Genomic DNA, 12162 nt, shown 5'->3' on the forward strand with positions numbered 1-12162 from the left:
CTGGACACGCCCTTATCCCCGACACGCCCTTATCCCCGACACGCCCTTATCCCCGACACGCCCTTATCCCCGACACGCCCTTATCCCCGACACGCCCTTATCCCCGACACGCCCTTATCCCCGACACGCCCTTATCCCCGACACGCCCTTATCCCCGACACGCCCTTATCCCCGACACGCCCTTATCCCCGACACGCCCTTATCCCCGACACGCCCTTATCCCCGACACGCCCTTATCCCCGACACGCCCTTATCCCCGACACGCCCTTATCCCCGACACGCCCTTATCCCCGACACGCCCTTATCCCCGACACGGCCTTATCCCCGACACGCCCTTATCCCCGACACGCCCTTATCCCCGACACGCCCTTATCCCCGACACGCCCTTATCCCCGACACGCCCTTATCCCCGACACGCCCTTATCCCCGACACGCCCTTATCCCCGACACGCCCTTATCCCCGACACGCCCTTATCCCCGACACGCCCTTATCCCCGACACGCCCTTATCCCCGACACGCCCTTATCCCCGACACGCCCTTATCCCCGACACGCCCTTATCCCCGACACGCCCTTATCCCCGACACGCCCTTATCCCCGACACTTCCTTATCCTTGTCCTGCTTACTCTTATTATAATTTTATTTTCTCACAATTTTTTTTCTCCCTTTGCTTTCTTGTCGGCCCTCGTTAAAACGTGTGCAGATTTTGTGCTGAGCGTTTACGCTGTCTCCTGCGGACACTGGAAGTTGCCAACATTATAGACCTCTCTCCTCTCACACTCATTTGCAACTTTGCTACACTTGTCAGCACGTACACAAAAGGTAGTTCCCGAGTCATGTATGGTATTTTTCAATACGTTCACGCACTTACCGGCATTTATCTCATCTTTTTGACCTTTCAGGTTTCACGCTCATTATTGAACCTTTTGAGGACAAAACACCAACTATTGCCAACCCCATTCTGCGGTTCAGGTCAGTCTTCCTTTTCGCTCTTTTGCACATTTATTGGTCAAAAGACCTTTTACTGGTCCAAATTTGTGGTGATGTAGAAAAAGAGTTCTTTACTTCATTGGTTTTCTGCAGAGAGCTTTGGAAAGCCACATCACTGTTTGATTCTGGGAGATTTTTCAACTTGCCCTCAGACATGTACTGCACTACCAGAGGCAGTTTTAACGGCTCAAGAGAAATTTCATGATGTGTCGGCGCAAACAATAGGACACAACAGGAATCCCAATCGAACTAGTCTCCTGGCTTCACCCCTGTACGGAGCATCTTCATGATAAATGTAGACCTGAGAGCCCTTTGAGGGTGCAGGCGTTTCACAAGTCATTGTGTGAATTCAAAATTGTAGTAAAATATCCCTTGTAGAGCGCAGTGATCCTGATGGATGCCTCAGCAAGGGTGAAACTGCTTGTTTGGTTTTCCTCAAATCACCAATGATTCACAAGGAAATTTGATGGAGAAGGCCATTCGGGCCATCATGCCTGTGCTCCACCAGCACCAGATTAAATACACATGGCAAGCCCGCGGTTTAACTTTACGGGGCGTGGTTGGGGTGGGGGAGTGGGAATGAGAAAAGTGTTGCGGGCTCGGGGACATCACCAGGACGTTACAAATTAATTTTAAAATGTGTGTTTTTTTTAATGGTGGAGGGTTGGAGGTAGGGGTTGGCGAAGGCCATTTTAGGGTGAGGAATGCACAAACACCGACCACACATTCTCTTTTGACGAGACCCTCTCACAGACATCACTCATCAATACTCAAGCTACCTAAAACTCCTGTCAACATCCCCATACCCCTCTATCCCCATAACTTCCAGGTACCTATCTAATTCTAATTTAAACTTATCTCCTGTTTCTGCTGCCACTACCTCTCCAGGGAGACCATTCCATGCATTAACTACTCTCTGAGTGAAAGTCCCCTGCCTTACTACCATCTTACTCTCAGGCTTTGGTCCCTGGTCCTATCACTGTCTACTTTGCTGAATAATTCTTCTCAACTTACTCGGTCTAAATCCTTCGTGATATTAAACATTTCTCTGTCGTATCCCCTCATAAATCACCTCCTTTATAATGTACTGGCATTGGACCCGTCGCCTCGCTGACGGTAGTTCAACAACATAACTTGTAATGTTACAATTCAGTTTTACAGTTTATTGATGATCAATATTTGCAATTTTTTTTTATTTCACAAATATTTTGTTTACTGCTAAAAACCCAGCGTTAATCTACGATAATACAAGGAGCTCTGTCTTGGCGTACCTGCCTGCATGCGTCCGTCCAACAGTACACAATCTGCAGCGCAGCATGCATGTACGCACGTGCACACATAAACGTACACGCAGTGTTTAACATGCCGCACATACACGCACGCAGTGGCATGCTACATGGTTGATTAGCATTAAAACAAAATCTCTTCTTCCTCCATCTTCTTCTTCACTTATAATAATGGTGAGTCTCATTCAGTCCTGTTTCTCATATCTCGGCCAGGATCTATACACCGCCTAATTTTATTTCCCATGAACAACAACCGATTTCTTTTTGTTTTTAGCAATTGCGCAAATATTGGTATTCCTGTCAGCGAAGCGACGGGTCTTGCCTTCTATTTCAGTAACACGCGTACCAATTCACCCCCAAAAAAACAATATTGATGATTCGTTTTATATTCCCAGGGATCAGATGTTGCATCGGTTTTTTATTTATTTATTTATTTTCATGTTGCCTACCTACCTCGCTTTAGCCTACCTAGCCTAGCCCCAGATGTAATGCCGTCCTACTGCACCACCGTCTTACCACACCACCGTCTAACCGCACCACCGTCTAACCGCACCACCGTCTAACCGCACCACCGTCTTACCACACCACCGTCTTACCACGCCACCGTCTTACCACATCCGTCATCCCGATGTTGAGGGTCAGATATATGGGTTATGGTATTCATCTGCCATCACCGAAGCGATTGGACTGGTTTAGTGCTCGACACTGGGATGGCTAGCGTAATAGTAGCCCTACACTGAACACTGCATGGCAGCTACGTTCTTCCTCAAATGTGTGACCAAAACTGCACACTATATTCTAGATATGGCCCTTACTAAATTCCTGTACAATGTTAACACCACCTCTTTTGATTTATAATTGATCCCCCTCCGAATACAACCGAAACCCCGATTTGCTTTACCCATGGCTGCCTGGCACTGTGCTGCCTGCTTACCTCCCATATATATTACCACTCCCAGATCATTCTCCTGTGTGACACGCTCCAAAATTACCCCTTACATCCTGTAATCTCCATTTTCATTGTTCTTTCCCATCCCCAACACCTTACACTTGCTCAGGTTAAATTCCATCTGCCAATCTTTTGCCCAATCTATACAAGTATCAATACTTTCCTGAATCTGATCACCACCCCCTCTGCTATCCACCTTACCTCCAAGTTATGTGTCATCTGTAAATTTGGAAAGCTTACTCTTCACCCCATTATCCCAATCGTTTATGTAAATAATGAATCGAGAAATGGTCCGAGTACTGATCCCTGAGCTACCCCACTACTTACATCCTCCCTGCAAGACATCCTCCCACTCACAGCCATTCTTTGCTTCCTATCACAAAGCCAGTTTGTAATCCAATTAGCTACCTGACCAGCCACTCCACAAGCCCTCACTTTGACTGACAACCTCCGATGTGGTACCTTATCGAATGCCTTCTTAAAGGCAAAATGCACCCGCATTACGAGGCTTGGATTCTTCCCTCATCCACCCAATCAGAAACTTCTTCATAGAACGCCAATACATTTATTTAACATGACCTCCTTTAATAAATCCGGGCTGATAACCTCAATTAATTTTAACTTATTTAAGTGGTTCCTTATCTGATCCTTAATTAATGTCTCCAACATCTTCCCCACAATTGAAGTTAAACTAACAGGTCTCGAGTTTCCCAATTAATCTCCAGATAATTTCTTTGAAACCCCAGTTGGGCCCTCCGGTGTTTGTGTTAAGGTGTTGTGGAATTTGTTTCTGCCTGTTAAAGCTAACTTTAAACTGGAACGGTTCTCATCTGAACCGATGGATGGCTCGTGATGCTCGGATCTCGGGTTCAAATCCCATATACTACATGTATTATAGCAATTGTCCACTAATGTCTACGCAATCTTGTATATTATTTCCGAGTTTGTGGTTTCGTGTCGCGCTATCTTCGACTTTGTTCTGCGCTCGAGTAACCTGATATTTGGCTTACATTATCTCAAACACCATATGAGGTGCGTGGTACAAAAAAAGTAAATAAAATGGTTCTGAAACAGTGAAATCGTATTCCACTTACTGCATTAAAGTAAAATTACTACTGATACTCTGCATCAGTTCCTTTCTCAAACACACCCACCCCAACATGTCGCACAGAGCGCGGGTTATGCTCGATCACATGAAACCACACTGATGGCGATACCATCTTCGTCCTGCATGGGATGTAGCTGCAAACTCCACGATGAAGCTTTTATCAGTGTAAAAGTTAAAAAAAAAAAAACAGAATAAGCTCCCACTGGTAGTGCAGCTGCTCAGTCACTCCAAAATTCTAGGCCTCAGACCTACTCCAAACTGGCAGGGGAATATTTATGTTTACATTCGTAGTTGTAAACCACTATGTTAAATACAGTAATACCTCGCTCAGAGCTCGGGATGTATTCCTGGAGAAGATAACGTGAATGTGGTATCGCTAATAGCGCCACCAATAATACAGATGGTAAACATATTTTCATAAATAAAAATGATTTTTTTTTATTGTAATAACATTAGCATTAACAAAAACATAAAATATGGACAAACGTCAACAAAAAGTAATAATTGCCATCACCGCTACTCTACTCCGACATGTGAGTAGTGGGAGACGAGGTGGGAGGAGGCTCATGCTGCTGCAAAACGAAGGTGGAGTAAACAGCCCTGATTGGCTCAGATAGTGTGGATTCAGTACAAACAATGGTGGATGGTGCGTTTACTCGGCTCGTGCCGTACAGTGTGTTGTGGATTTTCGTAGGTTTTTATTTATTTATTTTAGTAAAGTTTTTCTCCATGACAAATAGCTCGACAACAAATAAGCATTCTACGAGGCTGTGTTAAGCGAGGTATTACTGTCCTGCCATTATGGGTGAAATATATGATTGCCATTAAAATCAAGTTCTTCATGAGGGAATCTCAAATAATATTGTTCCCTTGCCTGTGTGTCGTCTTGTTCTTGTTCTTCTTCTTGTTCTTCTTTATCTTCATCTTCATCCAATCCTGAAGATTCTTGCAGAACAACCTATGGCTGTTTGTCCGTGCTCTATCCTTTTTAAATTCCGAGTGTCAAGTAAGGAAGCAGCACGTACCATTTTAAAAGTCTTTGGCATGACCCAGCTGGGGTCACGTTCAAACTGCCCTCTTCCCTGCTGCAGAGAGGACTCTCTAACCATTGTGCCACCGAGTCTGTCGTTTCTTCTTCCTCTCCCCCACCCCCTCCCCACCTCCCACCATGCCGATGTCAAGTTGAAATTGTCTGTTAATATTTGTCTTTCTTTTTCTTCATCCTTTTCCTTTGTTTATATCTCCACTCCTCTCTTCTCTCTTTCTTGTCTTCATGATGGTCTGGTGTGTGTGTGTGTGTGTGTGTGTGTGTGTGTGTGTGTGTGTGTGTGTGTGTGTGTGTGTGTGTGTGTGTGTGTGTCACTCTCATGGAATTGAAAGAGGGTGGATTTGGTCATTTTTCTGTTTTTGCAGCTGCTTAGATGCCTCCATTGCCATCAAGCCAGTGTTTGATCGCTTTCAGACGGTCATCATCACATCAGGGGTATGTTCACCATTTGTCTGAATCATTGGATAACATTTGCTGTCATTGCAATATTGTGTTAAAGGTGGTAAGGCCTCCTAAACTTTAAGATTTTCATCTTGCATGGTGGGCCAGCTTTTTTGCACGTATTTTGATACGAGTCTTTAACCTTTAATCATGCACTGAAACTTTGTAGAGGGGTAGAGAGGGAGAGGGAGAGGGAGACTGGGACTGGGACCGATGTATACAATTATGCCTTTTGCCTGGAATTTTATGTTCACTTCTTATTATATTTTGTTTAATTTCCACCAGTAGTTGATCGACACCTCGTTTGCTTTACCTGGTAGACCCTGTCTCCCTTGGACATGTATCCCAAGATTTTGGACTTCCGGCCTGTCACGATTGCATCCTTTTCAATGACATTGGCCAGGACCTGCCTTTGCCCCATTGTGAGTTTCTCGTGTGTTTTTGTTCAAGTTTAGGCCTTGTGTTTGCAACCTGCACACAGATGTGTAAATGTTAAGTCTTTCGTGAAAGGTTGAAACTGTTCTCCAAAAATATCATGAAGCTTCTCCAGAAGATGAAATAAGAGTAAGAGTATAGGATGGCTTTTGGGGAATATTCGATGATTTAGTCGGTCTTGGACGTTAAGCACGACCAGATTGCTGGTTGGCTTTCTCTTTCATCGAACAGCCAGATATTTTGCATCACACATTGTATTATTTTTTTTCAATAATTTGCCACCTTTTTACTGATCTTGTTGTTTTCTTTGTGAGATATCACAAGACAAGTTTTTATCGGCCTCAATGAGATACTTTCATACTTCTTTTGCAGATTGTCGGTCGAGGCAATGACCAAGTAGCCATGACCTCTAAGTTTGAGATGCGGGAAGACATTGGTACGTGTACATGATACTTGCAGCGATAATTTTGTTTTGTATTATCAGGGATGGCCGTTAATTGTAGAATAGTACCATGATCAAACTTCAATAGCCCGGTGTGAATGTTTGTTACTTGGCAAGTATGTTGATCTCTTCTGTTTGTCTGTCCGCTCACCTTTAATCGCATACAGGTCACAATTTTAAACCGATCTTCACTAAACTTCACCAAATGGTGGAGTTGGTGGTCTGACCGAATCCTATTTATTTTTGAGCTCAAAAGGTCATCATAGGCCAAAGGTAAACTTTTTCGAATTTCTAAAATCCTCACTTTTCATCCGATTGACTTGAAATTTGAAGAGCATTTGCCATATCAGGTCACTGAGTTCAACCATCTATTATTTTGAAGGTCACAAGATCAACATTGGCCTAATTTCTAAAATTGAGAAATTGGGCCAAAACTATATACATCATGATGTCTCAAAAAGTTGTGGGAAAGTTATGACAAAACTGTGTGGATGAGTTAGTTAGGTGACGAGAACAAGTGGATTAGATTGTGGTTCAGATCCAGCCCATCAGTGGGGTACACTACGTAAACTGTTCAGCGTGGCGGAGGTATGTGCTACCGAGTGCCTTTCTACTTTCTTCTGGTTTGCCAAGTGTCGCTTTATGAGTGATTTTTCATTTGCTTATTTATTTATGTATTTACAAGGTCGAGGCTCATGAAAGAGTAAGGCGGCAGAGGGAACGAACTGTGATAGTAGGGAAGTGCAGTAATAATTTGAACACGCTGAAGTAGCAGGAAAAATGGAGGAGGAGGAGGGGAGGAAACACCTGCAAGGAAGAGGGTTGTGTGAGGGAGGGTCAATCGGGGTATAAAAAGATTGTGGCTGACGATAGTGGGTTGGGGGCGTTGATATGGGATGGTGATGTACCACCACCTGCTTGAAGCTCTGGAGGGAAGAGTGGGATTGGACAGTATCAGGAAGGTGGCTCCACAAATGGGGAGAAGAGAGTTGAGGTGTGTGGAAAGTCTGAATTTTGGGAATGTAACCAGGATCCATGGGGAGTCGGAAATTCCTCCTTAAGAAATGGCTCGCTGAGTGCGGTAACAAAAGCGGTGCCATTGTTGTGCCGTCGCTGGTACCCAGAGTGCCCGGGAAGTGACAGCGATTTTCCCCAAGCTCAGTGGCTTTGTTTGTCTTTTTAATCGTCCTTGTTTCTTTCTAAAGTGCCTTGAACAACAGATAGGGGCACTTGATAAAATGCAAAGCTTTGGCATAAACTGGTGTTTGAAACATTAATTGAGGACTAAATGATGATGGCATTTATCCAGGAATGGCCCGAGCGAGTTATAATTAAAACTTTATTTATGTGAACGTGTAAGTTTAAATCTTGCATGACAATCAGGGCCGAGTACATACTGATTGCATCCTGTCTTAATAAATGCAAATTACTTGTCTCTATCTATTGTAGACACATTCGACAGCACAAAGTTAAATACCTATTCCAAACCCACAATTTAGCAAGCTGCTTGCACAGTGTGTAATGAGACTGAGATGTTTCTCATGAGCAGACTGTAAAACGGTGCGAGCTTGTAATTGTACGTACACCAAGCAAGAAGGCCCTTCCCCATGTGCTTGTTTTCCTGACAGCTGTGATTCGTAATTACGGAACGTTGCTCCTCGAACTCTCGGGGGTTGTACCCGATGGGATCGTGTGCTTCTTCACCAGTTACATGTACATGGAATCTATTGTAGCTTCCTGGTATGAGCAGGTGAGGAACTTGAGTTACAGGCGAAGAGGTTGGGCCTATGCATGGGAATATTTTTTTATTATTATTCATCTTCAATGAACAGTCATTAATGATTTGGAATAAAATAGTCCTGATTTTTAAAATTTGGATTTATGATCAGTTGCTTTGGTGCATGATCTCTGCCACGTGTCGTTCTTGATATAATTACGATGCTTGTGACTTATGATGTGAAGTACCAATAATGCATTAACAACATCACAATAATATGTAATTTGTTTCACTGTTTTCCACTTGGAAGTTCATGTGGAGTTTTATTCCCACCAAGTCTGAATGTGAACCTTTGAGTCAATTCAATAACAAGTTTTCCTTGTTGATAGACTGAGCATGTGCGCGAGGATATTGTGCTCATTTTCTTTCAAATTTGAATTCTTCAAAGGACATGATAGCCATATAAACCACCCCCCGCTGGGGAAGAGATGACAGAGCACCCGAAAACTTAAAAGTCCGATCTGGCAGAGCCTTACCTGGTTCGTTGGTAGAGAAGGTGACCGACTGTGGTACCAACTCTGATCTAACCATTTGGGACTCAATGGGTCTGCTAAAATGCCAATTACTCGATTCTGTCCTTACCAACAGGCTGACACACATTGTATGGTGCAAGGAGAGTATCTATAAGCCCTAGGCCTAGTATATGGTGAAAACACTTGTTTTCGATTTACTTTTAATCCACTTTGGTGGTTCTAATAACCAATATACCCACTGCTCAACTTGCTGGTTCATCCTCCGAATTTGGTCATGGTCCTTGTGAGTTGCACTATCTCTTCTTATTTTTTTTTTCTGGCACAATCATCTGGCAGGGTAGTGTAGCTCGGATTCAGGCCTCCTTGCCTGGCTCTATCTCTCGTGGGAACCCGATGCCTTGGGGTGAACTTGGAGTATCCTGCATGTTCCCCCAACTGAGGCCCTCCCTGACGCCCACCGTGGGACTCTTCCTGGCACTCACTCTGTGCTCATGGCATTCACACGCTGCAAGCCCTCTCCTTAAGCACCCATGCCCTCATTCTAAAATTAACTCACCATCTTGGTACGATGGTGGCTCACATTCATTCAGGAGGCCCTGTGGTTTGGTGCCTTAAACAATAAACACTCTCAGCCCACAAACTACACGTTTGTACACCCACTATTAAAACAAACCTACTACATAATGTGTAGCTTGTTAAAACACAAAACAGATAGTTTTTTTTAATGTTATGTGCTCTCCTCTCCCTTTCTACCTCCCTATCCATTTATTTGTTCCATTGCTCTTTCATCCCTGGTTTTCCCTTCCTGTTCTTTTCAGCCCCTTACTTGTACTTGAGCTTTTATGTAGCTTTTTCACCCTGTATCCTCCTCACCACTACTCGCCTTAGTTTCTGATTCTTCCCTTCATCCATTCTTCCTCCAAGCGCCCCTCTGTTGTTGTTTCACCGTTTTACACCGGGTTGTAGCTATTCTGTTTTGTGATTTAGGTCTTCCATGAACCTTGACGTTGGACACCAATATTAATATCATCACCGTGCCGTGATTGTGGCCTTGACCATCAGACCAGGCCATTGTGACCTGGACATAGGAGACTGTGATAAGCCAAGAAGTATGCAATTTTACAAGGCTAAAGCTCTGAGCAAACTTTTGAGAATAACTCACAACTGACAAAAAGCCAACGTAGTTTGCAGGTTTAATTTATTTGTTTATCCTAACTCGGAAAAACGCCTTTCTTATACCGTGGGAATAACACTGTTACACATGAAGAATTTGTTTTTCTCTTCATAATATTTATACAAAGAAAAATCCAATCGTATTTATAATTCAACTGCTCTGTGCCGAGCCATCACTCTTCTCAATCGATGAGATCTCTTGTGGATTTTTTTTTCATGACGATGCTCCATGTTTAACATACTCATTGCCAATCATCTGTTCTCTTTCTCTCATGATATTCCACCCTCAGGGAATTCTGGAGAACATTCAGCGAAACAAGCTGATCTTCATTGAGACACAGGATGGGGCTGAGACCAGCATGGCTCTAGAAAAGTACCATGAGGTAGAGTATGAGAAGTATCACGATGATAAACAAGATGAGCAACTGGGGATGAAAACAGTATGTGGAAGGAGAGCAGCTGTTGGTAGCTTTAATGAATAAGTAGTTTACCCAGAGGCTGGGTTCCTCAGCGTTACAATAAGATTAGGAACGTTACATAACTTAGTAATCACAGATAAGTTTTGCTTAATATGGCAGGATATCAGAAAGGGATGTGCACTTGCCTCTGAGCTGTCTCGCCTGGATTTGAATCTGATCCAACTATAAACTGTCATCCTGGTGTTTTGCAGACAGGGCGAGGCATCTTTGCGTGTGCTGTCCCTCACATGGACATTAAACTGGCTGGGCGTTCCCTCTGCAAGCATTAGTTGGTGGACGTTGTAGATCCCACGTTGTTTGCGAAGAGTAGGAGAGCTATCACTGGCACCCTGGATAAGTTACAAATTCGTGCTCTAACCTAGCCTATTTAGTCGAAGGTCAGGCTGGACCAACCGATTTGTGAAACACGGGTCAAAATCTTTCCTCTGCCAACCACACAATGTGGGAATAATTGTGGCCATTAAAAAGAGAAGTTGTTGATGTGTGTACAGAGTCGAGGCTCGGGAAGAAGCGAGGACGTACAACGAACCAAGACATAACGGAATGAAAGAACGGCACACGGTGGAGTGCATACCTCCGCCAGGCTGAGCAGTTTGTTTTGTATCCCACTCGTAAGCCGGATATGCATCTGGACCTGAACCAAAATCTAATCAGCTTGTTATTGTCACCTATCTGACCTGTCCACCAAGTTTTGTAATAACCTGTCCAGAACCTTTTAAGATATTGTGCTATAGATCGTTTTAGTCTCATCTTCCTATGCCTTATGGTGAAGAATCACTAAAAAAAAATTGTAATCTTGTATCCATATCTGGATCTTCGCCACAGTCAAATCAGTTCGACCATATCACATACCTAACCTGTACACCAAGTTCCGTCCAAATTCGTCCTTAACTTTTTGAAATATCTTGCTCACAAACAAACAGTCTGGGGTGAAAACTTGAGCTCCGTCCACCTTCGGTGGTGGAGGCAATGATGTATCTGTCTGTGCATAAGAGCTAGCAGGTTTCTGTGGAGGATGTCCTGCACCATTGATCAGAGAAAGAACGAGGCACGCTTACCAGCGGAGTCATTTGTCTACATCATCGATCTCAGACACTCACATTCATTTGGCCCGAGCTCGGGCCATTCTCAGACATTCACATTCACCTCTCAGACACTCACATTCAAGGACATTCATTTGGTAATACACCTCAACAAGGTTAAGATGTGTTCATTGTGTTTCTAACCCATTTCAAACACAGGAATGAAACGATAACATAAATACAGTCCGATCGAAAAACTCAGCTTTAATTAGCTTCAAAGATGCGGATGGAAAAACAACCACCGTCCAACACGTCAGACCAGTAACCAGCAGTTTGCATAAACTGATGTATATCATAAAAACCAAACGTGATTTCTGAAGCAGTGTGTTGGTGCAATGACAGGCTCTTGTGCTTTCGTTTCCACGCAGGCCTGTGAGAACGGGCGTGGTGCCATCTTATTGTCAGTCGCCAGAGGGAAGGTATCTGAAGGCATCGACTTTGGTAGGTGCACAAACAAACATTTACATAACCCTCTCCTT

At 43.8% G+C, this 12162-nt stretch overlaps 1 protein-coding gene across 5 annotated transcripts in view; it reads left to right on the forward strand.

Moving 5' to 3' along the window:
• ERCC2 (ERCC excision repair 2, TFIIH core complex helicase subunit) overlaps positions 1–12162 on the forward strand; it is a 71034-nt gene that overhangs the window by 53517 nt on the left and 5355 nt on the right. For 3 of the 5 annotated variants that reach the window (XM_085857586.1, XM_085857587.1, XM_085857588.1), the window contains exons 13-20: positions 704–822; positions 903–972; positions 5747–5816; positions 6143–6244; positions 6630–6693; positions 8328–8449; positions 10413–10505; positions 12052–12124. In XM_085857586.1, coding sequence (XP_085713712.1) covers positions 704–822; positions 903–972; positions 5747–5816; positions 6143–6244; positions 6630–6693; positions 8328–8449; positions 10413–10505; positions 12052–12124 — 713 coding nt within the window. The remainder of the gene's footprint in view (positions 1–703; positions 823–902; positions 973–5746; positions 5817–6142; positions 6245–6629; positions 6694–8327; positions 8450–10412; positions 10506–12051; positions 12125–12162) is intronic. The other 2 variants (XM_085857589.1, XM_085857590.1) reach the window with 2 other exon arrangements.

The sequence above is a fragment of the Eptatretus burgeri genome, chromosome 15 (assembly GCF_056783735.1).
Source record: "Eptatretus burgeri isolate ZD-2024b chromosome 15, Ebu_testis_v1, whole genome shotgun sequence".
Classification (NCBI taxonomy): Eukaryota; Metazoa; Chordata; class Myxini; order Myxiniformes; family Myxinidae; genus Eptatretus; species Eptatretus burgeri.